The sequence below is a fragment of the Anabas testudineus genome, chromosome 5 (assembly GCF_900324465.2).
Source record: "Anabas testudineus chromosome 5, fAnaTes1.2, whole genome shotgun sequence".
Classification (NCBI taxonomy): Eukaryota; Metazoa; Chordata; class Actinopteri; order Anabantiformes; family Anabantidae; genus Anabas; species Anabas testudineus.
In genome coordinates, this window is record NC_046614.1 from 14,129,272 (window position 1) to 14,155,621 (window position 26,350).

General features: G+C 38.8%; 2 protein-coding genes across 2 annotated transcripts; one reads left to right on the forward strand and one right to left on the reverse strand.

Moving 5' to 3' along the window:
* Window positions 1-37: 37 nt before the first annotated feature.
* Window positions 38-2,080, forward strand: ppil1 (peptidylprolyl isomerase (cyclophilin)-like 1). Its single transcript, XM_026348815.1, has 4 exons — window positions 38-315; window positions 580-734; window positions 1,267-1,335; window positions 1,741-2,080. Exons 1-4 carry the CDS (start codon window positions 260-262, stop codon window positions 1,959-1,961), a joined length of 501 nt encoding a protein of 166 aa, XP_026204600.1. The 5' UTR covers window positions 38-259; the 3' UTR covers window positions 1,962-2,080.
* A 1,549-nt stretch (window positions 2,081-3,629) lies between these two features.
* Window positions 3,630-24,753, reverse strand: LOC113155064 (sodium- and chloride-dependent GABA transporter 2-like). Its single transcript, XM_026349560.1, has 21 exons — window positions 24,690-24,753; window positions 23,210-23,335; window positions 22,564-22,703; window positions 22,204-22,390; window positions 21,332-21,493; window positions 20,405-20,526; window positions 19,551-20,323; window positions 10,856-10,974; window positions 9,168-9,302; window positions 8,946-9,086; window positions 8,618-8,699; window positions 7,332-7,464; window positions 6,210-6,344; window positions 6,016-6,119; window positions 5,560-5,684; window positions 5,226-5,338; window positions 4,990-5,127; window positions 4,734-4,836; window positions 4,134-4,234; window positions 3,864-4,034; window positions 3,630-3,781 (listed from the first exon to the last, which is right to left on the reverse strand). The coding sequence occupies exons 3-21, from the start codon at window positions 22,627-22,629 to the stop codon at window positions 3,665-3,667; spliced, it is 3,027 nt and encodes a 1,008-aa protein (XP_026205345.1). The 5' UTR covers window positions 22,630-22,703; window positions 23,210-23,335; window positions 24,690-24,753; the 3' UTR covers window positions 3,630-3,664.
* Window positions 24,754-26,350: the final 1,597 nt, after the last annotated feature.

Below are 26,350 nucleotides of genomic sequence, written 5' to 3' on the forward strand. Positions count from 1 at the left end.
TGGGTTTATTTGTATTGTTTTGAACTCTTTGTTGTTCTGAGTCTCTGTGTTCATTTTGAGTGGTGTAAACCGACATGTCCACTAGGTGGCAGTCAATCGTGACTCACTTCCTCCAACATACAGAGAAAAGAGCGGCGAGCACAGAAGAAGAAACTGCCTTTGCATCATATTGAATGAATGTGCTACTCTGATAAATTACACACGTTTAAGTCAAAGTTATTTCTTTAGAGACAATTGAAGGTTAATTTTTGGAGGGATAATGTCAGGGATACCTCCAGACACATGGCAGCCGCCCACAGTGGCTCTGGAAACGACGTAAGTGTTTATGAAATCACCGCATGCTAACTCTGCTAGCTCAGCTAGCTCACAGTAACGTGAAGTTAGTTAGCTGTGCTGTTAACTAGCTTTAGTTGAAGTTATTTTAAGACTTTATATAATCTTTAGCATCAAATTTGAGTGCTTCTGAACCTGCATAATAGGAGTGTCATGTCTTGGTCACCATACTGGTTTTGTTTGTGTGGTTTAATAAATTCAAAATCAAGTCAAGAGTCATTCCAGTTTGAATGTTTTGCTTTGCAGGATGGGGACTGTTGTTGTGGAGTTGTACTGGAAACATGCACCAAGGACATGCAAGAACTTTGCAGAACTGGCCCGAAGAGGTTACTACAACAACACAAAGTTTCACCGGATAATCAAAGACTTCATGGTGCAGGGAGGAGATCCTACAGGGACAGGTGGGTTAATCACAAACACTAATACAGATAAAAACGCGTGAAAACCTCTGAACACAAGTTGATGAGGTTTTTCATGTTTTGAGTTAGGTCTCATGTGTCCAGTAAATGGGAACTGGTATAAATGCTTTATTCTGCAGGTCTTCACAGTCCAAATTGTTTCAGAGGAAGTTTATTGAGATTACAACAATTTTTGGTGAAGTTGGCAAACTTGAAATGTAGTAAATCACGAGTGAAACCTCCTATAGTATTTTAGGTGGTACATAACAAAATATTTACAAATTAAGCTAGTGCTAGATTTATAGTGATGTTAAAGAAATTTCCTGCACCAAGTCTTGACACAAATCCTATCAAACATTGACTGTGGACCAGGTCTTATCGCCCAACAAATTATGATAGGGCAATTTCAGTTTTTTTTTTTTTAAATGCCATAGCAATCTCTTCAAATAAAATCTGGTTTGGTCAATATTGATTGATCATTCAAGCAATTAATTAGGTAATCAATTGATTTTTATTATCTTTGTTTTTCCAATAGGTCGGGGTGGTGCCTCCATATATGGGAAACAGTTTGAAGATGAACTGAACCCAGAACTGAAGTTCACAGGTAATCACAGCTTATAAAACCCTATTGAAGACTGTGTGCCAGATGGGAAGGAGATAATTGTAGATTTTAAAATGAACTTGTTAAACTTTGGTTTAGTTTGTCAGTCAGTACTGATTTCCTAATGTTATTTTTACAAAAATGAAAGTAGGATTTATTCCAGGGCCAAGCTGCTTTAGTTTTTGAAATTTTAGAAAATATTTAAAGTGACATATATTTAATAATGTGTGTATATACCACAGTTGTGCAAAAAACAGTAAGTTGTCTCAAGCATTTCTTTATTTAAAATTTGATGAAATGGACAATTGCACTGTTACTGAAGCCTTAACCTCTAATATCAGTGGGATGGTTGATATTGAGGAACAGGAAAAAAGTTACAAATTAATTCCTTGAATTTGTGTATGTTAGGTGCTGGTATTCTGGCAATGGCCAATGCAGGACCAGACACCAATGGAAGCCAGTTTTTCCTCACTCTGGGACCCACGCAGTGGCTGGATGGAAAGCACAGTATTTTTGGAAGAGTATACCAGGGTATGGGAGTGCTGAACCGGATTGGGATGGTGGAGACAAATGGTCAAGATCGTCCGGCCGATGATATCAAAATTGTCCGAGCTACTGTTCCCAATTAAACAAATGTTCTTCTTCTTCTTTTATAATTTTTTTTTAAAATAAATTTGAGTTAGATTTCTAAATCTGAAGAATCTGTTTTATTTTTTCTGATAATACCACACAGCTAACCATGTATTTTTTGACTTACTCTAATTAAGTGGCTGGAAAACTTAAATTTGTAAGAAATAAAATAAAATAAAAATATTAAAATCCATCCAGAGATTAATGTAAAAATAAGAGGCTATTCTGTAAAATGCTTTGAGTGTACCTCTGAAAATAATGCCAAAGAGTAAGATAAAGACAAAAAAGCTAATGGTAAGCAGGTTAAATGTTGCAGTTTTTCTGTATTTCTAACTTTCGCCACCAGAGTCTAGACCTTAACCACGCTGAGAATCTCTGAGATGTGCTAGAGAAGTCTTATCACACAAGCTCTTGTCAAGAAATGCCATATATGGTGACATTGCATACGTTTATTGAAATTACACCACTGTAAATCTGTTCTGTTATTTGAGCGTATGATATCCATATATATATATATATTTTTTTTTTTTTTTTTTTTTTTGGCTATTCAGTGTAGTTTGTGGAGGAATAGTTTAAGCAAGACTCCAATTGTTGCACACTAGATTTTGTTTGCTTGCCTTGTTCCTCACTTGTAAGTCGCTTTGGATAAAAGCGTCTGCTAAATGACTAAACGTAAATGTTATATGAAAATACTTCATATACAGTAAGGTGGGCAAAAGCTATGTAAAAACTTCTAATCATATTAAAGACAATGTATCTAGAAAGTAAGTAAATATATACTGTCTAAAATCAGTTTCAACTCAAGCAGAAAGTAATTTATTTATTTATTTAATGTTCAGTTTTTCCATAAAATGTGAAAATTATAGGTATATATTAGTATAACCTGCATGGATAAAATATTAACTGGTTAAACACTTTTTCTCTCAACTGATAATCCTGCTGATGTCATAATGTAAGGAGCTTTGGACAATGAAATCCCATGAATTCACAGTAATGACTTGCCGCCGCTCAGACCTGTTCACTTATAAAAACTGGAAACTGAACAAAGAAAAAAATTAGGAGAAAAGATCCAAAGATCACAGAGGTGGAAATGACATCAAACAGCGATTCTGGCTACGGTAATCTACGGTACCTTTCACCTCAAAAATGGGGGTTAGGTGCAGATTCTTTCTCTCCACTCACAGCTAAGACAAACCAACAGCTTGTTCCAGCTGTTCACTTTACAGATATAATTTTTTCAGGTGCACTCCACAGAATGTTGAATTATTTATCATAAACAACAGATTCCTTGATCAGCCATTTACTGCAAGTGAATCCTGCGTGAGTTGTAGCTGAATGATTACTACAGTGTTTGTCACATAACTACAATGTCCACAGTTCAAGTCTGGCTGTTGTATTTTCCTATATCCTCTTGTAGCTGGTATACTCTCTGTTACTCACATAAAAGCAGGAAAAAGGTTTTGAGGGAATCAGATGTAGATTATAAAAAAGACGATGCAGCTCAATGTAGTATTTTTATGTTAAGTATCTGTCACAGTTCAAAATTAAATTTCATGAAAAATCCCATCATCTCTAAACTAAATTAACTGATGATATACTGTGTGGTATATAGAGGGTCATCTCACCTTAAACAGTCATTAGAAACAAATACATATCAACCCATCATACTGTATTTAACCTTGCATGCCATTTGCATGGCATTTCACTCAATATTACTGTTTCTTCTTTCATCTTGGACATTTAGTGGAGCGCTGATGTTTGCCATTTCCTTTGCGATCATTGGAAGGTCAACTGCAGGCTGGGAGTTTGTCTTGAGACGCTATGGGACCATATTAATATTATTAAAGAGCACAGTATGCACAGACAAAAAGAATAAAATCATCACTAACAACCCCACTGACCTGCCAGAGAGTTCCTTTTCCTTTGGCCATTTTCCAGATCATGACGACGGGAATCATACTGAGAGACGACATGGCCAGAAACCAGCCGATGCAGTAAGCCCACCAAGGATACACGTAAGAGTTGTTGAACCTCATAGGGGTGTATCTCAGGAGTAAATATACAAGTGTTCCCTTTAGACAGAAACACAGTAGAAAGGAAACTTTGTGGGATCAAAAGGAAAATACTATAATACTGTTACTGTAGCATTTTCTACATCTGTGGTCACTTACAATGCAAATAAGAGGGGTGACATACATCCAGCAGTACTTGATCAGTGATAGAGGTTTTTGGCCAGTCATGTCCTTAATGTTGTCACCAAAGTGCTCAGCACCTGTGACATACACAAACACACTTCCTCAGCCCTGGGGGTGTGAAGAGGTTTTGGCAAGGTGGCATGGTACAGAGGTATATATTGTTATATATTTAAACATTTTTATGAAAATGTAACCCCAATGATTTATATCAGAGGAAATAGACAACAACGTAAGTCATGTTATTCCTCTGAATTCCTCTCACTTACACTTCACATGGACAGAGAATCAAACATATGGAGCCCAGCTGATGCTTTTGTACTTTCACTTTAGTATAATTATTAATTAGTTTTCCCAGTTTGCCAGTTGCTTCCTTTGAAGGTTTTCCAGTAAAGACAGAACTGTGTTGAGTTGACTTGAAACAACACCGTCAATAATTACATTGGTTTCTACCAGGCTATGTTGCTTTGTGGGAAAACAGTAAACTCTGAACTCGGGGCAACTAAGACGGCTTCCATCATTATCAGTACAGCTGCTTTTGAATCGATATGCAGTGGTGAATTAACAATTGTATCTTACCATAAACCCATCCAATAATCACTGACTGGAAGATTGCCATCAGAAGAAGTGTCGGACCACTGCACACATAGTGATCGAAGATCTGCAGAATGTATGGCCCACCCTAAAATGAAATCAGGCAATCTCAATCATTTCAAAATCAATCAGATTTTAATATAAGTCAATAACTCAAACTGATGTTGGTTTCAACAGTAAAATACATGGGAAAACATGAAGTGCTAATGTACCGAACATGAATTTATATCTTACAGCTCACCTGTGACACCAGTAACAGGCCAAACACATAGCAAACAGCACAGAGCAGCATCAGAAGAAACTCTCTGCGGTGTCCTATCCGGGTCTGGGAAGGGCAGACATCTGTTATAGAAGTCATAATGCTTTCAATCCCAACAAACTGGAGAATGACAGAAAGACAAGTTAGTGTGGACAAAAAAATACAAAAGGTTGTTTTTAAAAAACATGTTTTTAAGAATAAGAAAGACTATAGCAGACCTGGCTGTCTATTCCTAACAAGATGATCATGGTGAAGAAACACACAGACCAGACCTGAGGCCACGGCAGAAGGGTCACAGCTTGTGGGTAAACTATGAACACAAGGCCAGGGCCTGCAGAGGGAAACCAACAGTCAGTAAATCATTTCTGTCTTATTTTGTGATGCTGGAACTTTGGGATGACAATGTCAGAAATATTCTTTTTGTTTTATATAACTTCATAAGCACATAACTGAGCAGCATGATCAAAACGCAACAATGAGAAAAATGTAGATTTTCTATAGTCAGAGAGTTTAATGCTTTCTAGTTACGATGAAGTAGATGCACATCTGTACCTGACTCAGCTACTGCAGAAATGTCAACACCTTGTTTTTGCGACATGTAGCCCAGAACTGAGAAGATGGCAAAGCCAGATATAAAGCTGGTCCCACTGTTCAACAAGCATATATAGAAAGAGTCTCTGCAAATCAGAAACAATGCAACAGCACATTAATCCTGCTTCATAAAGTATATATGTGTATAAATACCATGTTAAACAAAAATGACACAGGTAATGCCGTACAAGCTGCTGACGGACAAAATCTAAAAAATGAAAAACCTAAATTAAAATGACTTGAAATTAATGTAAGTAACACGGATTACAGATTACACTGATTAAAATGTTTGACAAATAATCAAAATTTTACATGTGTGTAGCAGGAACCCCCATAACCACAGAGAGATAACATGGCACAGATCATGACTGTTCTGTTTTTGCACTGTCACATTGAACAAGCTTGTGAACTACTCACCTGTAACAGTTGTTGTTGTAGTTGTTGTAGCTCCCAAGTGTAGTCAGGCATCCCAAACATATGGCATAAGAATAAAAAATCTGGGTCCCAGCATCCATCCAAACCTACAAAGCAGCAGAAGATGTCAACACTATCACTTAAGCTATTGAACAATTTAGTGGAAATTAGACAGTAGAGTATAGGCTGAATGATACCTGTGGGTCAGCGAGCCGTGCAGGATTGGGGTACAGGTAATACTTGATACCATGGAGGGCCCCGGGAAGGGTCATTCCTCTGACAAACAGCACTGCTATCATGATGAAGGGGAATGTGGCTGTGAAGTAGGTAGCCTACATTTGACAAGAAAAACTGCTGAAGAATAGCACACTGTAAAGTTTTTCTGGAGCCACACTGAGGAGGTTTAGCATCCAGCTTAGATGCAATGTTGCAAAGTCTGCTGATCATTGTCAGACGTTTTTCCCCACCTTGACACACCTGGCAGAATCGTAAAACATATTTGTTCATGCCTGAACACATCCAGCTATATGTTATGAGTGAAACCTATAATCTGGCTGCAGTTATTCAGAACATTATTAAGCTTAAAGTTGAAGGAGGCTGACAAGGTGTCAGCGAAGTACCAGAGGATATAATTTAAACCTGTCAGGCTTGAGTCACACTGCAGGTGTAACTGCAGGTGTAACTACGGGGCACCAGCACCCAGGATCCACTGCAAACGTTACTCTAACAGGGCGGTTTGCCACTTAGTATTTCCAGTTTGTTTTCTCATAATCACAGACCTCACACTAGGCCTGCTGATAAACTGAGCCCTCAGCAGGTCACAATGTTGGCCTGCAGCTACTTTTCACACCAGCACAAAATAATATACATCCTTTATATTGTCTAACAGGTTGGGCTTCATGTAGTTGATATCTGCTGTGAATCTGTGTTAAAGTGGAGCAGACTTGTACACACAAGAGATCGGTGCTTTGGCAGCTGCCTGAGGGAAAAAATTCCTATTTAATCCATTATAACTTCTCATTATTCTTTTTTTCTTTAAGCTTTGTGCCCAGATTGAGCCAGATATGTAGTTTCAGAGTAGGTGTTTTAGACCTCCACTTCAGCACCATAATGATGTACTGGATCAGAGGGAATTCTTCATTTTATGCTGCAAATGTTTGGAACCAGAATAAACCTTTCAGATTCAACCTTGTAAAAAATCATTCTTCCCAAAGTCATCAAAGCAAAATAAAGGGAAATTTTTAACAAGTTTAAAATTAGTGAATGGAAGTAAAAATAGTTTGACATATCTGAGAAAAGATTTATGATGGTAGTTGTACCTTTCCTGTAGATCTTACACCTTTACAGACACAGAAGTAGCAGATGACCCAGACCAGAAGAAGACATAAAGCAAGGTCCTTCTGTACGGTTCCCAAGGCCTCTATACCAGTGGATATATTCAACACACGCCGTCTGTAAGGTAAACAGTGTATATGAAACTAAATAAATATGTTAATATGTATATGTTCTGATTTATCTTAGACTGAAGAAAGCAGTCTGAAATACCTGTATGTGAACCCATGCTTTAGAATTTACTGGATTGTATATGAAAACATTTTCAGTCACTGTTAAACTGTCATTTGTGATATTAAGGTTCATTGTAACGCCTAGTGTCAGCCTGTTCGGTCATGGAGATTGTAGTGTCTCAAGGCTTCATCTAAACTATGCTTACAGGAATTTGCTTTTCAGAGATGAGATGCTGTTTCTGACCTTGGCCTCATCGCAGTTTAGACATAAGAAACTGGTTTACAGATTCTGTACACTTTGTGATTTCTGTTTCCTGGGCCCAGTATAAATACATGTCATATCAGTTAACAGACCACAATATTAACTTTGGCCTATTCACAACAGCACTAGCACCTTTTAAAAAGAAACTTGTTAAAATGTTTGTGTGCCAATTTTTGTTTATGTTTTCAGGTTCTAATACATTTGATAAAGTGTGAGAGCGTGGACAACAAGTAAGAAAGGTCTTCACAAAAGATGTAATGATGTCAAAATTTAGGGACCTATTTGTACTTGAATGTGCAAATAAAGGTTCTTCCCACCTCCATTTTTAACTGTGATCATTCAGAGCTGCTGAAGGTTGTGAAACCTTTAGTGACTCTGAATGATCTATAATCAGCACCTGAGCTGATTATACGCCTGCTCAGGTGCAAATTCAGTGCACTTATGTCAGGAGCATGTGACAGCAGCAAACTACATACCACAACAGGGAGGAAGGCAGAAAAGGTGGAAGCTGTCCTGCCCTGACATGTGCAACTAGATGAACAGAGATGTTGATGAATTATGTTTGTACACACCCAACAGGTGCTGTGCCAATATGCAATTTGACAAATTAAGAGAAAACAGTGGAGGTTGAACATGAACATGTACTGTCAGAGCTACAGTGCTTCAATACATGAATGTTTATGAACAAGCATGTAAAATCATTTTTATAAAGTCAGTGATTTCAGATATAGAGAGTGTTATGTCTTAATTGTGAATGTGTAAACAGTCAACTGTTCTAATAGCAATGGGCTATATTTATGTTGTTATCCACTCACAGATAATTTAAATGAACACTTACTGCCAAAACTCTAGCACAGATGATGATGCATTCGAGGTCCCGTTCGCACTGGTGTTATGGTTGTTTAATACCACACATAGATCTGAAATATATATATAAGTATTCATACTCACTTAACACATTATTACATCAGAACTGTACATGCAGCGGTTGCATAGACATGAAGTAACAATGAAACAACACAATGACTTTAAGACTTAATTTACTGCAGCATTTATCAGCAGTAAATATATTATTGCTACTAAGTTTTTCTTTGTACTGCTATGGCACCTTACAGTGTTGCCAAATCAGTATGCTATTAAAGTAAACAAACTAACCCTTAATTTACCTGTATTCCAGGTGTTATTACAGGAGGCCCAAGGCAATTCTCCGGAGAAGGAAGAGAAAAAGTAGAGAAAGGCCCAGGCTAAAATCACAATGTAGCTGATAGATCCATAGAAAAGGATTATTTGGCCAGCATATCCTATGCCTACAAACAAAATAAAGTGTTAACATTGCATTTTTCCTGTATCCCTTTAATAATTTGGTAAAGTCTGCTCAGTCACCTCACCTTCAAACAAGGGGCAGACCTTCCTCCAGCACATGATTCCCCCCTGACTAGTGTACTGGCCCAGTGCTGTCTCCAGTATGAACAGAGGAATCCCACAGGTCACCAGGAACAGGATGTAAGGAATAAAGAACGCACCTGCATGTGTGAATAACGCATAGTAAATGGTATTAAACCACACATATAAAGAGTAAGTTAATCATTATGTCGTACTATACACACTAGAAATAATACCCAAACACTACAACGCCACATGAGCACTTAAAAGGCACACTACACTTCAGGTACACAAGACATTTTGTTGGGAATGTTGTACCCTCTTTGTCCCTTTGTAATTTTAAGTGACTGCAATTGCGCTATCACTGATGTCCATAGTGCTTTTTCTACCATAACACAATGTTGGGCACGAAAAAGGTCTCAGCTGTAACCAAAACCACTCCCCATTACTATATAATGCATTATTTTTAACATTATATGTCATTTTGTGTGCATTTTCCCTAAAACCTGTCCTTCAAAGGGAAGGACAGACTGTACTTTTAAGGATCATCACTATACATATTTTATGACAGGAAAGGAGAATTATATTAAATAAGTGTGAAGGGAGTAAAGAAAAATAAGATAAAATCATGAAAACAGACGAAACATCTGTTGCTTCCCTTTTTACTGTAAGAGTTTCAAAGTGATCAATAACAGCTTAACATCATGTGGTGAAGGCAACTTAGTCCCCCTAAATATAGTTCACAGTTAAATGCAGCTTAAGAGTCACATAAGAAATTTGTAGTCTAGAGGACATTGATAAATCTCTCTTTTGGAAAAATTGGTATGTTTTTAATATGCCATATTAAGAAAGTAGTTATAAATTATTACTTTTAAAACCTATTAGTAGGTTGTTAAAGGTTATTTCCACAATAAAATTCATTTCCTAGTCATAAGTTCACCTTGAGCAGGCTGCACTGATGTAAATCCCCCCAATAATCTTCCCTAAATGAAGAAATGTCTCTTGACATGTATTCAGTCTTTTCATTAATTTAGTAATACATGAACCAAAATCACAACTAAACAAAATGCTAAACAAACAAACAAACAAACAAAAAAAACAACCCCAAAAAAACCCCAAAAGACTTAGAGCGACTTCATACTGATGTGTTTTTAGCTCTTATCAGTGTAACCAGTAACACATGTTACACTGCGTGTGAAGAAGAGAGTGGGAGAAGTGCTCATGGTTGAATTTTCTAAATGATCTCCGTTTAAAGGACAAAGTTGTTTCATAAGTAAAGACAACTTCCAGGGATTTCACAAAGAATGTGACTGCTCTTTGCTCCAGCACGGGCAGCACATTTTTTCATAGGCTTTCATAACCTGTCAAATCCTTATTCATCAGGCATGAAGCAGAGGGAAGAGACTTTCACAGTAGACAGTTTCCATTGTTAGAGATTGTAAATACAAGGATTAAAACATGAGTTTGAATGAATTTACTAAACAATATTATCACATCTAAAGTACTGTATGTACTAAAGTACAGTTTGCAATTTAAGACTAGAATTTGCAACAGAAGTGAACATTAATAATAAATCAATATCCTAACTAAATCTTTTCTCTAGTTTATACACTATATTGAGAGGTTACATGCAGTGTCTGACTCATGTGCACTTTTATGAAGTGGGGTTCAAACAGCATTTACAAATACTCACCACCACCATTCTTGTAGCAAAGATATGGAAATCTCCACACATTTCCAAGACCAATAATAGCACCAGCCACAGAGAGGATGAACTCTGTTTTGTTGCTCCACTTGCCGCGTTCCTTGACTGTCTGGTGAGCAGCCTCTTGACGAAGGTGACACAGCCTGCGTAGAAAACCTGCCATACTCATGAGGGAAAAACTGTCTAATGGTAGGACTGGCATAAACCGAGTTTTTGGACTGACTGACTGACTGGGGACTGTCTGTTAAGTATTTTAGCCACAAGGGGGACGTCTAGATGATGTTGAAGGTTTTGAAAGCAGCATTCTGCACCTCGCGCAAGGTGATAATAAGTGAAAAATAGAAGTATATTTATTTAAGTCACCTGTTAAGTATTAACAATTGAATTGGATTCAATTAAATTTTATTGGTATAGTGCCAAATCACAGCAGAAGACATCTCAAGACACTTCACGGTGTAAAAACTGTAAAAAAATGTAAAACTGTTTACATAATTATGTAGAAAGCATTTTGGTGTTAACAAGAATAAGTCAGTCTAAAAAACGTGGACAGACAGCTAGAGCTCAGTAGCCAGTAGATTTTTACATGCAAGGTAAAACTCATTTAACACAGTAAAGTATATGTGAGAGAACAGAATAAATTAGGCCACAAAATAACAAATGCATGAATAAAGTCTTTACTCAGAGTCAGAGGAGAGACAGAGAGCTCAAGGTCAACATCCCTAAAGGGTGTTGTTAAGATGTGGCCTAAAGAGACGTAGCAGATGGTGGGTTCTGAGGTTGCCAACAGGATTTACTGACTAACAAGCGGCCTAAACAACCAATCTAAGATGGGATGTCTAACACAGGGTCAACACCTGTTTTTGTTTTTATGGAGATTATGAGGGCGGGTCCTCTTTTGGAAATTATATTAGAGCACGCCTTTTAGAAACCCTAAAGGCTTGAAGAATATCTTCTCTCCACGCTGAGTTTCTGACTCTTTAGAGAATTAGACCACCATATTCATTTACTTAAGCTGCCCCAGTGTTTTCTTTCACGCAGTTGTGTCATCTGAAATCCAAGTATAACATTGTTTATGTTTGCTCTCTGTCTAATGTGGATGTAAAAGAGGATTCTTTCTTTGCAGATCAGTATGTTAAGCAGTATGCTTCCATCAGCTACTGTAAACTCTGAAACTCTGCTGCCTCCATCAAACAGCACATCACTCTCATTGCCAGCATTGACTGAAAACAACACATCCACGCTGCTCCCCTCTAACCATCCTACTGTTGTGTTGTTGTGACTGTTGTCCTCTGTGTTGTGGATAAGAATTTCCCCTTGGGAACAATAAAGTCCAAGTAACACCTTTGCCTCAGAGCCCATTCCTTTCCCAATTGCACCCACATTAACCCCAGCAATTACAGAGATCATCAGTGCATCTCTCACAACCAGCCCTTTCCCCACCTTGTTTCAGCAGGTCTGGGTTACTCTGAGACAGTAGCATTAGACTCTGAATCAATCCACTCAGTTATTAGTTGTTTACAACAATTTATAGTAGATAAAAAGCTATAAAACTTACCGGTCAAGCAGAAATACTTGGTCCTCTCTGATTGGTTAAACTCCCACTAAAAAACCTTGAGAAGGGAATATAGACTGTTCAATGAGTCTGAAGGCAGTTTTCCACATAGGTTTTGAGCTATGATAAAAATGCTTCACGATATGTTTTGAGGCATTTCTACTGGTAAAACTAAAAAAGTTACATACTGTAGTTTTAAGATAAAACCCAGCAGACTGGACACTACTGACTAGAAGTAGTGTCGGAACAATCAATGTTTTATTTGTGAAGTTCTTTTTTTTTTGAGCTAATAATCCCTCAACAATAAAACATACAGACATAAAAACACAAGACAAGACAGCTACCATTTGAAGCATGTATTTACAGTTTGCTGTACAAGGGCCATGCTCTGTACATCAGATTATTAAAATTGTTTACATGCAGCCAGATGCTAAGTACTGTACAGGCTCAAAATAACTTTATGTTCACCTGAAAAACTGTTGCTGATTAAAATCACAATTAAACTTCTGGTTAAAGCAAAAATGTGAAACGTGATCATGTTCACTTGGACAATGTGTAATTTATCCTGGGTATATTGTTGAGCTCTAAACAACTGCACATACTCAACAAATAAAGAATCTATTTTAAATGGTGGAAACGTCATCTCTCTCCTCAGAAACATCCCTCACACAGCGTAGTTTTGATTTACACGCCACAGTTTGAATACTATATTTAATACAATTCAACAGGCCTGTTTTACGTCTGTCTATGTTCATAAATAAACCTGAGCAAACAAGCATTTCAGCTCCAAGAGTGACCAGGTTTGATTATATTGTTGTGTTGTTCTGATTGCACAATATACAGTTACAACAGTTTTGATATATCTAATAAAAATATTCTACACAAACCTTAAAGATATTTCGTACATGGTGTCATTTTAAATATTGTTTGTGTCATGAAGTAAAGAGGCACATGATCCTGGAGGTAACATGTTTTGTTTGCTCAGATATATTCAAAGGTTTGACTTAAAGAAAAAGAAATAGACACTGTTTAGTGCACAATATGTTATTTTCATAGCTTCATTTTAATATTAGAATGACATTTACTTTTACATTTTGGACAAATCCACACTCTATAATTGATAAAATTCAGGGTAAAATTCACCAAATGTCAGGCTCACTTTGTTTTTAGGATGAAGAGGAGGTCAGATAACATACAACTCGTCTCCGTGTGGAATGATTTCAGAATGAAAATGACCCGAGTGTTTCTTTTGATAGTCCAACAAATTAAGCAAATCAGCTTTTGATATTCACCTCTAATGGCAGCATGATAAGACCAGCACTGCATACTCATTTATAAGCCATGGATGGACACAGAAACATACAACAAATATTTGAAGAAACTTTTCCCAAACTGAGACAAAAACATAAAGCAGTTTCCCCTTTTTCAGCAAAAATATTTTAGCATGGTCAAACTTTCAGCTGTGCGTTTGTATCATAAGTAGAGTCTACAACAGCAGTGAGTCACTCGCGTCTCACTGGATGAGTTACAGAGTACCTGCGGTTCCTCGTGGGTCCTCGCTTTTGTCATGCTCAAGCATATTTGGCACTCATTCGATTCATAAATTGGTACAATAGTCACAAAGTTAGGCCAACGCATCCTGTATGTAAACGCACAAAAAATGTACAGCTCAGACCCGGACATGTACATGTACGTCACCCTCTGTTGTTGATTACACCTCATACCAGACAAAAACAAAGCAGATAAAAAATAATAATAATAATAATACACAATAATAATAATAAGATATTACAGTTTTCTGATACTGTCAGTATTTTGACAGAGATCTATCTTATACTGTAGCATGAACAGGAAGTTGAGGTTTTACAATATGTCATTTAGATCAAGATGACTTATAAGAGATGTTTTTTGATGATGATCCAAAATCACTCCAGATGATTTGTGATGATGATGATGAGGATGAGGAGGAGGAGGAGGAGGAGGTGTAGCACTATGGTGCAAACCGTGGTGCTTGGCTTTCTTTCTGTTCTTACTATACTCCTGTAATCTTTCTTATTTGTATTTTCTCATTATCTTACACATTTTGAGAAGCTCGATAGAAAAGTACACAAAAACAGAAATATCTGAAATGAGGTTTATTTCCACATTCTTCAGCACTATGAGAAGAAATGGCAGCTGATGAGAGATCAGATAGTCATGGAGTGCACCATAGCCACATTGTAATGACAAACACATAGTCTTTACTCATAATTAACATCATATGCTACACAACATACAACTCATCATTCAACACCTTTTCAGTCACACTGAATTTGGCTATTTCACTGCATGTCCCAAACCGCTGAACACGTTATAAAGGTTATGTCCTGTCTCTTGTAAATTTAACAACTCGTGATCCGTTCAATTTTCAGTCCTACAACTTAAAGGAACAGTTCCACATTTTGGGAAACACGCTTTTGGAGTTTTAGTTCGATCGATGTAAAGATTGATAGCAATCTTATGTCTGTATGAAAACATGAAGCTACAGTCAGGACACAGTTAGCATAGCTTAGCATAAAGGTTGAAAACAGGAACATAATGCACCTCACAGAACCTGGAAAGTAACAGAAACACACATCTGCGTTTTACCTTATGCTAAGCTAACTTACTGCAGGTTGTAGCTTCCTGTTCACCGCGCACACACGGGAGTCGTATCAATCTTCTCATTTGAAGCACATTTTAGTGAATTTTCCCGAAATGTCAAACAATTCCTTCAAACAGACATCAACATTTTTAAATGCAGTTTGGCATCAAACAAGCAGGAGTTGGCACATTTTTGTTAAAACACAACTTGAAGTATGAAACTCCTTTTAACTTCATCAGTCTTTAAACTTTCAACAGCTAAACAGCCACCCTTATAAGTGAAGATGTTCTCTAGCCTGAATATGAAAGGCACAGTGAAGATTTTCTTTAAATGGACTCCATCAGACACGTTCACATTTGTACAGTCAACACAGCGCAAGCCCTTTTTTTTTTTCCCCAAACAACCGATTCACTAAACTCAGTTTAAACTCAATAATAAGAGATGATATCTCGACTTCAGATCGCACCAGCAGAACCAGTCATGAGCAGCGCAAACAGTTTCACAGACACCTGTGTGAATCACACCTCGAACGTAAACACTGAAGGTTATCAAAATTAAATGCTTGACATAGCGTCAACACCAAGCCGATCACAATGAGCAATGAGATGGCAGTTGCACTTTAATTGAACACAAGTGCCATGAGATCACATGAGAGGTTTTGGTGCTGAAAAACTATTAGTTAACATATCTATTTATTTAGATTATTGAACACAGGAGTATGTAGTATTGATGCTGTAGTCACTGTTAACTGGTTTGGGTGGTGGTGAGGTTACTGCGTTATAACAAACATAGGTAACACATTTAAACATGATTTTTTTTTTTTTGTCCTTTTTAAGTGACCATAAAACCACATGTAACAATACTCAGAGAAATTAGAAGAACCATTTGCTGATTCCTTTATGCAACATCGCCACTGGTTTGAAAGGATTAATACAAGAAATTTTCATTTAAGTACTGGCAATGGTCACCCTACTATGTGGCACTGTTAATGCGGGTTTAAGCAAACACAGAGTCTGACAATCAAGAATTTTTTTTTTGTCATAGCTAAACTCACACTATGAACAGTGAAAAGAAACCAATGTATCTGAAATAATAATAATAATAAGACTGCTGATTCACAGAAGAACAGGCGATTAAATACATTAAGCCCACAGCTCTATAGACTACTATTTAAATTTCACACTTCACACACTGGTCTGATTTAGATTGACAAAACAAGAATTCAACTATTATTGCAAAAATGTAAACATCGCTCCAATGCATCATGACAATATCTTTGCAAACAAAGTCAAAATGTAAGTATTGGGACAAGCTAAGAGTTGGCTTTGTTGTTATAGAAGAGACATTTTTCATAGCAAAGTATGAAGATCAAGCAAAAACACAAAACAATCAGCTTTTGACTTTGGGTTATTTCGGCTTCTGTGTTGAGAATGTTAATCAGAAACTTCCTTCTACTTTCACATTAACGTTACAATGGAATTAGTTGAGCTAAAATGATTAAATTATTACTATTACATTATAATTAATATATTTTTTCATCATTGCAAATTGATGTTTGACAAAACTGAAAAATTTGCAAAGTCATTTCTGGCAGATAAAGTACTGACATATACTAAATAAAAGTCCCAAAAAGCAAATAACTTTACCAGATATCTAAAATATATTGGTAATAGAATAGTTTGAAAGTAATACCGTGTCGTAAAACAAAATTAATTCTAACCTAACTTTCCTGTCAAAGTCAAAACAGCTTTGGTTACTGTATTTCCCTTGACAGATTTCGTTTTTTTTGGCAGTGCTCGGTCATCTTTGTTTTTACCCAAGTTACACAGAGGCCAAAAAACCCTCCTCATCAGAAGCTCAGAGTTTCTATTTGTGTCTCATATTCATGTCCTGAATGCTCTGTAAAAACAAACCATAAAAAAAGATCACCTTCATCTAAATCGTATACATGTGTAGAGTCTAGTCTGGCCCGTCTCCGTCAGCTGAAAATATCAAATTGATATGAGAGCTCAAACAAAATATGATTTCCATGGGTTTCCATTACTTCTCCTACCAGTCAGAAAAACAATCTCAATTAAATAAAAGATTTGGCCAAATGAAACATTTCTCTGAAATTGTAGGTTACATTTCTACTGCTCAGACATAATCTCAGAGAAATACAACAATGCTACTTATATTAACAATATGGTAAAAGATCTGACATCACATAGGTTTTCACTGTGACCTGTAGCGAGTGTGGGCTACTGTCAGTATGTACATGTAGCAGCATAAAACCACCCTAGCTGTGATTATCAGACTACAACATTGCCTTTCTAAATCTCACTCCAAAGTGGCTGTCGATGTGAATGAGGTGGAATGTGTGTTATTTATTATTTTAAATTCTAATAAGCTTAAAAAGTTGGATTCACACTTCTTTTTTTTTTTTTAAGTTGGTATCCCGACCTTATGCCTCTCTGTTCTATGAATCCTAATGGCACATTTGATTTTTATTCATCATACAGTTTGCAATTCAGTTTTGGCACTTAAAATATAAATACAGTCTCTGTTTTTGTCAAAATATAATTAAACACAGTTATAACAGCAAGACACCAGTGTCCAGTGATAATTTGAGGTGAAACTTTGGTCTCCATATTAACCACTGGATTACAAAACGCTGGTCATCACATGGAAAACACAATTATTACAGTAAGAGTAAGAATGAATAAATAAATAACGAAATAAATAAATAAATATTTGACTATGAGCCTCACTTAACTCTTCACCGCATGACTTTGCAACATACTCGATTACCCTTTAAACAGACCATTCACACCCAATAACTGACAAACTATAGATTCAGCACATTTTCTGTGAGGTTATAGCTTAATGCCACTATTTGAGGTTATTGATGACTCTATTAAAACATTTAAATTTAAACCCTATCTACAATGAAGTATTTGCTCCCCTGCTTTTGGTAAAAGGACATGGTCAAACCTGTGGCTCCAGTGGATCTGGAGCAGTGAGAGCGTTTCAATGGACCAAGGTTAAAAGTGCAACGTGACAAAAACACGTGGACCTCCTGCGGGTCTGGGATGATATGCAAGAGGTGTGACTGAAGATGATATGCTACTTTTTCAATTGCTGCATGTGGATAGGAGGGAGCCAAAGCTCGTTTAATCCATGTGTGCTACTTTTACCATCATTCAGTTTAGTCTAATTTTCCAAATATCACCATCTGTTTTATGAATGGCATTCAATTTTTTTTACTTGAATTGGACAAAACTATTCTTAAAATATGCTAAAATACAATTCTATAGGATTGTGTGCAAAATGCTCTGTAGGCATATCGTAACAAAGAAGGGTCTCATCTACCAGCCACAACATTAGACTTAGGTGCTTGTAATGAGGTATGGATATTGTCTTGGAGGAACCGTTAACCTTCCAGCATGCCAACAGCTTCTCTGAGTCTTCTGTAATGAGGGTCACATTTCCGACTCTCTTAGCGATTGAGTAAAAAAAAAACAAACAAAAAAAAAAAACGTAGATTTAGTGACTATTATGATTTGTGAATGGTGATGGGTTTAAGAATTAAAATTTGCTAATACGGAATGGCCACTGAAAATGGAGGTCTCTTCTCTAAGTCATAGCGAAGCATAAAATCATACATAGACATATGTATGATTTTTTGCCTATGTGTAAATATCCATATATCCAACAAACAGTATTCGCAGTACAGACTGCAGATTTCTTCACACCACATATAATCTAATAAATAACACAGAATAAAATGGCAAATTCTCCTCAGAGATTTCTCATTTCCTTTTATATGCACAGATAGTTTCAGTAAGTTTCTAATTAGATACCTGTACTGTATATGGACCGTAGTAAGCCCCATGGTTGAATGGATGGATGACAGTGAAGGGTCCAGTGTGCTATGATGAGGGTAAGCTTTCATCTGTTTCCGTCGTTCCTCTTCAGTTTGAAACACCGTTTACAGAGGCAGGTCTGTGCTGTTGTGGCGAGTCTTTCTGGAAGTCCCATCATCCCTGGGCAGAGCTTTCTGCAGGTTGGACATGGCAGCGGTCTTCTTTAGGTCAATGACTGCGTAGCATTCACTGCGCCGGGGTGCCTGTGGGCCACACTTTTTGGGTGGTAGGCGCTGGTGCTGTGGCTGGCTCTGGGCACCCCCGCTGCTGAGGGCTTGGCAGGGAGGTTCTCCCTCTAGGTCCACCTGGATGTAATTCAGCTGCCGCGATGGAGGCATGTGGCTGTGCTCACAGCCTCCAACCCCCGACCTCGATCGTCTGCGGAAATCAAAGCTAAATATTCGCCCCCCTCTATCTGGCTGACATGGCCGTGGATGCGGAGCGCAGGCGTGTCGGAGCCGGGGCGGCTGGACCTGCTCAGTGTTGACATAGTTCTGCAGTGCATCTCTGTGGATGCCTCGACCATCCTGGTGGTACCCATTGGGTGTCCCCGGGCCTTCAGAAAACTCATACTCATCAAAGTCTTCCTCTTCTTCTTCGTATTCCTCCTCATCCTGCTCATCGTCTTCCTCTTCCTGCTCATCATTTCGCTGAAGAGCGCTGTACTCCCACACTGGAGGCAGAGAGGGAAGGTTCTCGTAGTTGAGCAGAGCTGTCCGACGGTGACCTCCGCCCATGCCCCTCTCACAACCGTAGCCCTGCGGGGGTAGAGACACTGGGCCGTGGGCATGTGGGTGCAGGAGGGAATGGGAGTGACTGTCCCCAGTGCTGCTGCTGCTGCTTGACCCCACAGACTGCGACACGCTGCTGGGACTCAGCCTTTGCTTCCGGCTGTTTCGTAGGCCATTGATGTTTTCATAGGTGAGCTCGCCGGTCTGGCAGCCATCCGGGTGCTCGTGGCCTGGGTGCCGGTGTGCATGATGATGAAAATGGTGATAGGAGTGAGAGTTGCACAGGTGCATAGAGGGCTCATCTCCTTCCGTCTCTGAGCCTGTTGCACCCTCTACTGGCTGAAGGTTGTGAGGATTGTGCCCGTGCCGGTCCCTCTCTCTCTCCAGCAGATGGCGTTGTGCTGGAGTGGGACCCAGCATGAATTTGACCTCCTGTGAGGACGGCTGCAAGAACACCTGAGGATCTTTATGCTCCTCGAGGGGACAACACCGCAGGTTGGATTGTGGGTTTCCTTGGCCCCCGACAGGCATGGCTCCGCGTGTTGTTTCAGGGAAAGTGCTGGGCCGCACCTCAGGTAGGGAGTGTACACAGTGACGCATAGAGAGGTCCCCCTCCATACTAACAGTATTTACATAGGTGTGGGTCTGTTAGGGAAAAACAATCCGGGGTCAAACTGTGAGCCAGCACAGACACAGGGATTTATGAGAAGCCAGAACAGGTCTTACCTGGTCTTCCAAACCTATGAGGCTATGTCCATGATCATCGGAGAGAGGGGTTTGAGAGGAATCGCCTCTGATTGGATAACCAGGGTACCCATTGGGAAAAGCCTGAACAGGGAATGCTGGAGCTGCAAATACAATCATAGGACAATATTAAGACACAGACAAAGAAATGTAATTCATCAAAACATCTATGTTCAGGTGAACTCGACATGTTCAAGAATGTCAACCCTGAGATGATGATGAGGATGTCATGAATTGTATCAAACCGGATGTCTTTTATAAGTCAATACTTCTGATAGGAAATTAAATATACTCCCATGTGTATTGTCACTTATAATCCAGTTGGTTTGTTTTTAGGATTACTCAAATATAAAATGTCAAAAATAAACAAGATACTGTGTATGTAGTGTTTACATGCTCAGTTTAAGTGCTAGCTCATAGCATTATTATTAAATACTTTAATAATAATAGTAACAATGATGATCATCTTCTAAGAGGAAATTAACATTCATTTATAGACCGGATGTAATTTTAAATAAAAAATACGTGAACAATAAAAGAAATTCATAAATTCTCTCAGTACCTCTCAGATCTAAATCTCAGATTCAACTAGAATTAGTTTAGATGAGCAATATGATAATTATGTGACAGTACAGTTATAAAAAGAAACATTTAGTCATAACAGTAAGTTGTCACCCAGCCCTGAAGAGATGGTCCCTGGCGGCAGGCTGATCTGCCGAGCGTTGGGCACACCTGGTGTTATTTAGATATCTTTGTATCTCTGACTCAGTCTGAACTGTGTCTAATAATAGATTACAAATTCTGCTAAATTTACCATTGTAGTGCTGCATGCAAGTTCTACAATTAATCTCAAATCAGGTGCATAATTAGCAGGACTCCTAATTGTATTAGTGTGGCTGCATGACTCACTGTTGGGAGTCTGTGGTGTGCGAGACATGTCCATCTCTGGTGTGTGACCACTGCGACTCATCATCATGGACTCTTCCACCACGTTGATGCTGTTACATTGCATCAGCTCTTGGAGCAGATTGAAGATCTCTTCTGCCCGAGAACACTTGAATGCAAAGATTCCTGATCGAATGAGCAAAATAACAACATTGTAAGTCAGAATTAAAGTCCAAAAACGCCACGGCTGTAGGACAGATGGTTTTATGAGTGATTTATAAATGTAGAACACACTGTACCAATAAACTTACAACTGACTATTTAGATTTAAGGTTCACTTAGGGGTGCATCTGATGATCTTATGTCATGATTGATCTCAAGTGTCAAACTACAAAAAAACTGAAACTGAACTGGATAGTGCAAGTAGCTGTGACGTAACACCCATTCACTCATATAAAAGTTGCCAGCATTAAAAATTAACCAGATGATCCTCATATTTCCAGGTTTTGAGCCCACTGACCCTTTACAAATGATGCTGAACTAAACGGATCAAATTCTATAAAGAGTTGCTTAATAATAACAGAAAAGTTTGTGACATTCAGAAAAATATATTCACCTATTTATACCCGCTTCTTTTGAGGAAAAAGGCTTTTGCATCAACGTAGGTTAAACACAGTCCAGTGCTGTACCTGGGCGACTGACTGAAACTAAAGCAGCTAAATGTAACTGAGCTCAAATTAATTTTTAAAAACTGACGTGTCAAAATGTTATCTGTGGAAAAATAACAGAAACCAAGTAAACATGCACATTTAAGTCATAAAGCGTGCATGATAAAAGAAAATCCACAGCCATCAGGACTCCACAGCTGTGTAACAGAAGCAGAGATGTTAACTTACCCTGCCCAGTGAGACAGCGGCGACCACTCTCAAAAGAAAACAGGTTGGAGTCATAGCCGTAGCGTCGCAGGCAGAGATACGGCCACCGGATGGCGTCTCTCTTCCGTGTGTGAAGAATGAGCTCCGTCTGGGTGAGCTCCATGATGCCAGAGCCCAGCTCGTTACCCTCATCGTCCACATTGGTGACCTAGGACACGGAGGAAGGATCAAACATTAAATGAATGGAATCAAAAGTACATATTTTTGAACATATTGTAATTATGACTGATTAATGAAACATGAAAACAATCAGTGTAAGTGGTGCTGTCACAAAGCAACATACAACAAAGGAAACAACCAAAGATATTTAGGATCACTGACCTTAAATTTGGTGAGATGGTTGTCTCGGATGGGGTCTCTGTACAGACAGCTCCAACAGCTCCCCATAGTTTCAGCAGGCCAGCTGAAACCTGTCGCAGGAAGCAAACACCATCACCCACTGCCCAATTTTTCAAGTCTGTCTTAAAACAGAAGACACATAGACACTGAAACAGGTATTATTTGCTGTCATCAATATTAGTCTTCAAGAGACATTCAAGAGACGTTTCTTATGTAAATAAAGGGTCCAATAAAATCCACAGTCCTCTTACTGTGGACTGTTTTAAATTAGTCACCTTAAGTTGATTTGTTCCAAAGCTGCAGCCTTTATAGTACAAAAGTCCTTCCTTTGCTACTTTACTTCCACTGCAACTTTGCAAAAACACAAGGAGGAAAATTTATACTAAAAATACTTTGGAGGTATCCACTTGATTTGATTTGTCACTCTGCTGAACCCTCACATTAGCTTTAGATGCACATCTGAATACATTTTTGCAGGAGGACATGTTGTTTAGGTAGTGATCTCTTCATGGCCAATATGAATAAGAGGAATGTAAAGACAGACTAACGTTTTCAAAGCTACAGTATTTATGTAACACCAACAACACAACACATAACCTCTACTTTACAGAAGACTTTAACTTCTTACTCAGTCCAGGCCATCAGTGTAAAGGGATGCACGGCTCAGTCCCAGGACCTTCTACTGGGCATCGGCATCACAAGCCGCTTAGTTTGTTGGATTGACGTCTTCACAAGAGGCACGATGTTCTCCCCCCTGGAGCATAAACAACATTTAGGTTCAGATAATGCATGTCCACGCATAAACTGCACATGTAACCAAATATCAAATATCAAATATAAAAAGATTAAAGCCATAGGATGTGTGTTGTTGCTCTTCGTTCTCCTGTCTCTACTAGCCACGGACCAAAGGTCTAACTAAAATCCAAAACACAAAACAGAAAGACGTCTGACACGATGCTCTTAATTCTGACTTTATATCCGACAGCAACATCAACCACTAGTTTGCAAAAATCTTTAAATTAAAATTATGATCAAACCTGTACAGTAACGTGACTATTTAGCAGCAGTTTGTTTGTTTTCCCCGGTTGTCAACATTAATATTACACTTTTATTTGGTTACTGTAAGTTTGGATGCACTGCTTCAGTATAACAAATCGTATATCATACCTCATATCAGTTTGTTAATATTCTGACATACAGAGTGAATAATAAACAAATCTATAATGAAAACAAACGTAGTAGCAGTCCAACCCTGACAGTAGCAGATTTGAACTCTTTAACTTGTCATCATTTTGTGTGTGTGTGTGTGTGCACGGTTACAAAAAACCCAGTTCTACAAATTATGGTAAAATATCATGTACTTATTTTAAAAAGTACAAAGAGTTCCCTGCAAAGTCCTTCCTGAGAATCCCAAATAAAAAGACAATATATAGTGAACGGGCATCTTCAGAGGAGGAGTTCAGATAAAATAACAAATCTACAGTAAACTCTCTCTCTGCACACCAAACATACAACAACATCTCCAGTCTGTTGTGCTCCTCATGGGATTTCTGCTCCTTGTCAGCCTCACACAGGCTCCAAACACATCTCACAGCAGCACAACGCCGCAGTGTGTGTGTGTGTGTGTGTGTGTGTGTGTGTGTGTGTGTGTGTGTGTGTGTGTGCGTGCGCGCTCTAACCTGGGCCTCCACATCTGACTGGAGATGCCAGGCTGGACTCCACACCAGCTCGCACACTGCTCCCTTCAGTCAGTGCGAGCAGCCTCACAGAGCTAAGCTACAGCACACACTTGTCATGCAGCCAGTGGCTGAACGCACTTTCCCCTCCACCTGAGCCACTCACAGCAGAAAACCACAGCACTGAGCTCAGTGAGCCAAGCCGACGCAGAGCCCCCAAAACAAGCCGACAGCGCGGCTCCGTGCGCCGCGTCAACGTGCAGACGCTGCTGCTGCTGCTGCTGCTGCTGCTGCACATCCATGGTTCAGCACCACGGAGGCAGCGCACTGACACGAAATGCACAACGACACGGTCCAATGACCATTAGCTCTCAATGATGTGAGGACACAATAGCACATAGCAGACATCGACAGCGATGGTTTGTTACTCACATGTCTGGCACGGATTTTTTTTTTTATATTAGCCCTAATGCGAAATAAGCATCGAGCCTGCGATTAGTTATCGACGGCGGCTGCTGCTGCTGCTGCTGCTGCTGCTGCTGCTGCTGGTGGAGAGATGTGGCTCTTGCACGACAGAGACGCGAATAGAAGATGCAGTGAGAGCAGTAAAAAAAAAAAAAAAAAAAATGTTGTTATTTTTTCCTCCTATTACGCCCCCCTACTGCAGCACGGGCCTCTGCCTGTATGACATTTCCCAAGCAGCTGGGGTGAGAGTTCACAGCCAGACAACGAAGCTGAGAGGAGCGGCAAGAAGGTAAGAAACGCTGGAGGACCGGGGAGGAAAGGTGTGACTGCCCGACAGACGACGAGGAGGGACAAAAAACCCCTCTCTCTCCTGTTGTACGAGCACAATCCTGCAAAATCTGATAGGAAATTTACAGAAGTGAAGTGAAAATATCAATTATTTAGCTGTATAAGTATAAATATTAGGATGGGAATAAGAATTAGTGTCTATCACATAGCATAAAAAATACCCCATAAAAGCATAAATGTTATATAACCTAAAGTACAAAAGTCTTTTTTTTTTTTGCATTATAAAGAAAATGGTATAAAAGCATCAAAAGTAAAAACACATCTTTTTGGAATTGAATGACTTTAATGTTGCAGCCTGTGATGTTGGAGCTGACTTTAAAGCCCATGTTATGCAAAATCCACTTTTTGGTCATTTTGAGACATTTATGTGACTCTATGGTCCATGTAGACAAGACCAGGTATGTTAGAAGTGCACTGTCCTTTTTTTTTTTACATGCTTTTGCAGAAACTAGTCCCCGAGTGGTTTTAAAATGTTAAAGTTTGCACTCAAAATGACGTATTGTCGAGTGTCTGGGATCCAGTCCCAGTCTGTTCACACACATGTTCAGACTATTTATCAATCTACACAGCTTTTCAGCATGACAGTGTACAGACACACTTTGGGAACCTAAATACGGGCACTTTAATTAATAATCGTAATTACCTTACAGGCTACTTATATTATTATAGGCTGCTCAAAAAAAAATAAAGTAACACATCAGATCTCAATGGGGAAAAAATCATTCTAGATATTTCTACTGATATGGACTGGGTGATGTGTAAGTAAATGGAAATGAAACTTATCGACCACCAGGGGGCTGAATTCAAAGACACCCTGAGAATCAAAGTGAAGAAATGAGGTTAGTTGCATTTTACTGAAATTTCATTGCAGCAACTCAAGATGCTCCTCAGTAGTATGGATGGACGTCATGTCCTTGAATGCATGACAATGTCGGGTCATGCTCCTAATGAGACGACGGGTTGTCCTAGAATATCTCTCTAGAATATCTCCTCCCAGATCTGGATCAGGATGAACCTACTGTCATCAGTGAAAAGCACAGGGCTCCGGTGGTGGACCTGCCCATTCTCTATGGCAAATGCTAATGAAGCTCTATGGTGTCAGGCAGTGAGCACATCGCCCACTAGAGGACATCCGGTCCTCTGGACATGACCCTCATGAAGTCTGTATCTGATTGTTTAGTCAGAAACATTCACACCAGTGACCTGCTGGAGCTCATTTTGTAGCTCTGTAGTCAGTAGTGGCTCTGACAGTGCTCATTCTCATCCTCCTTACACAACAG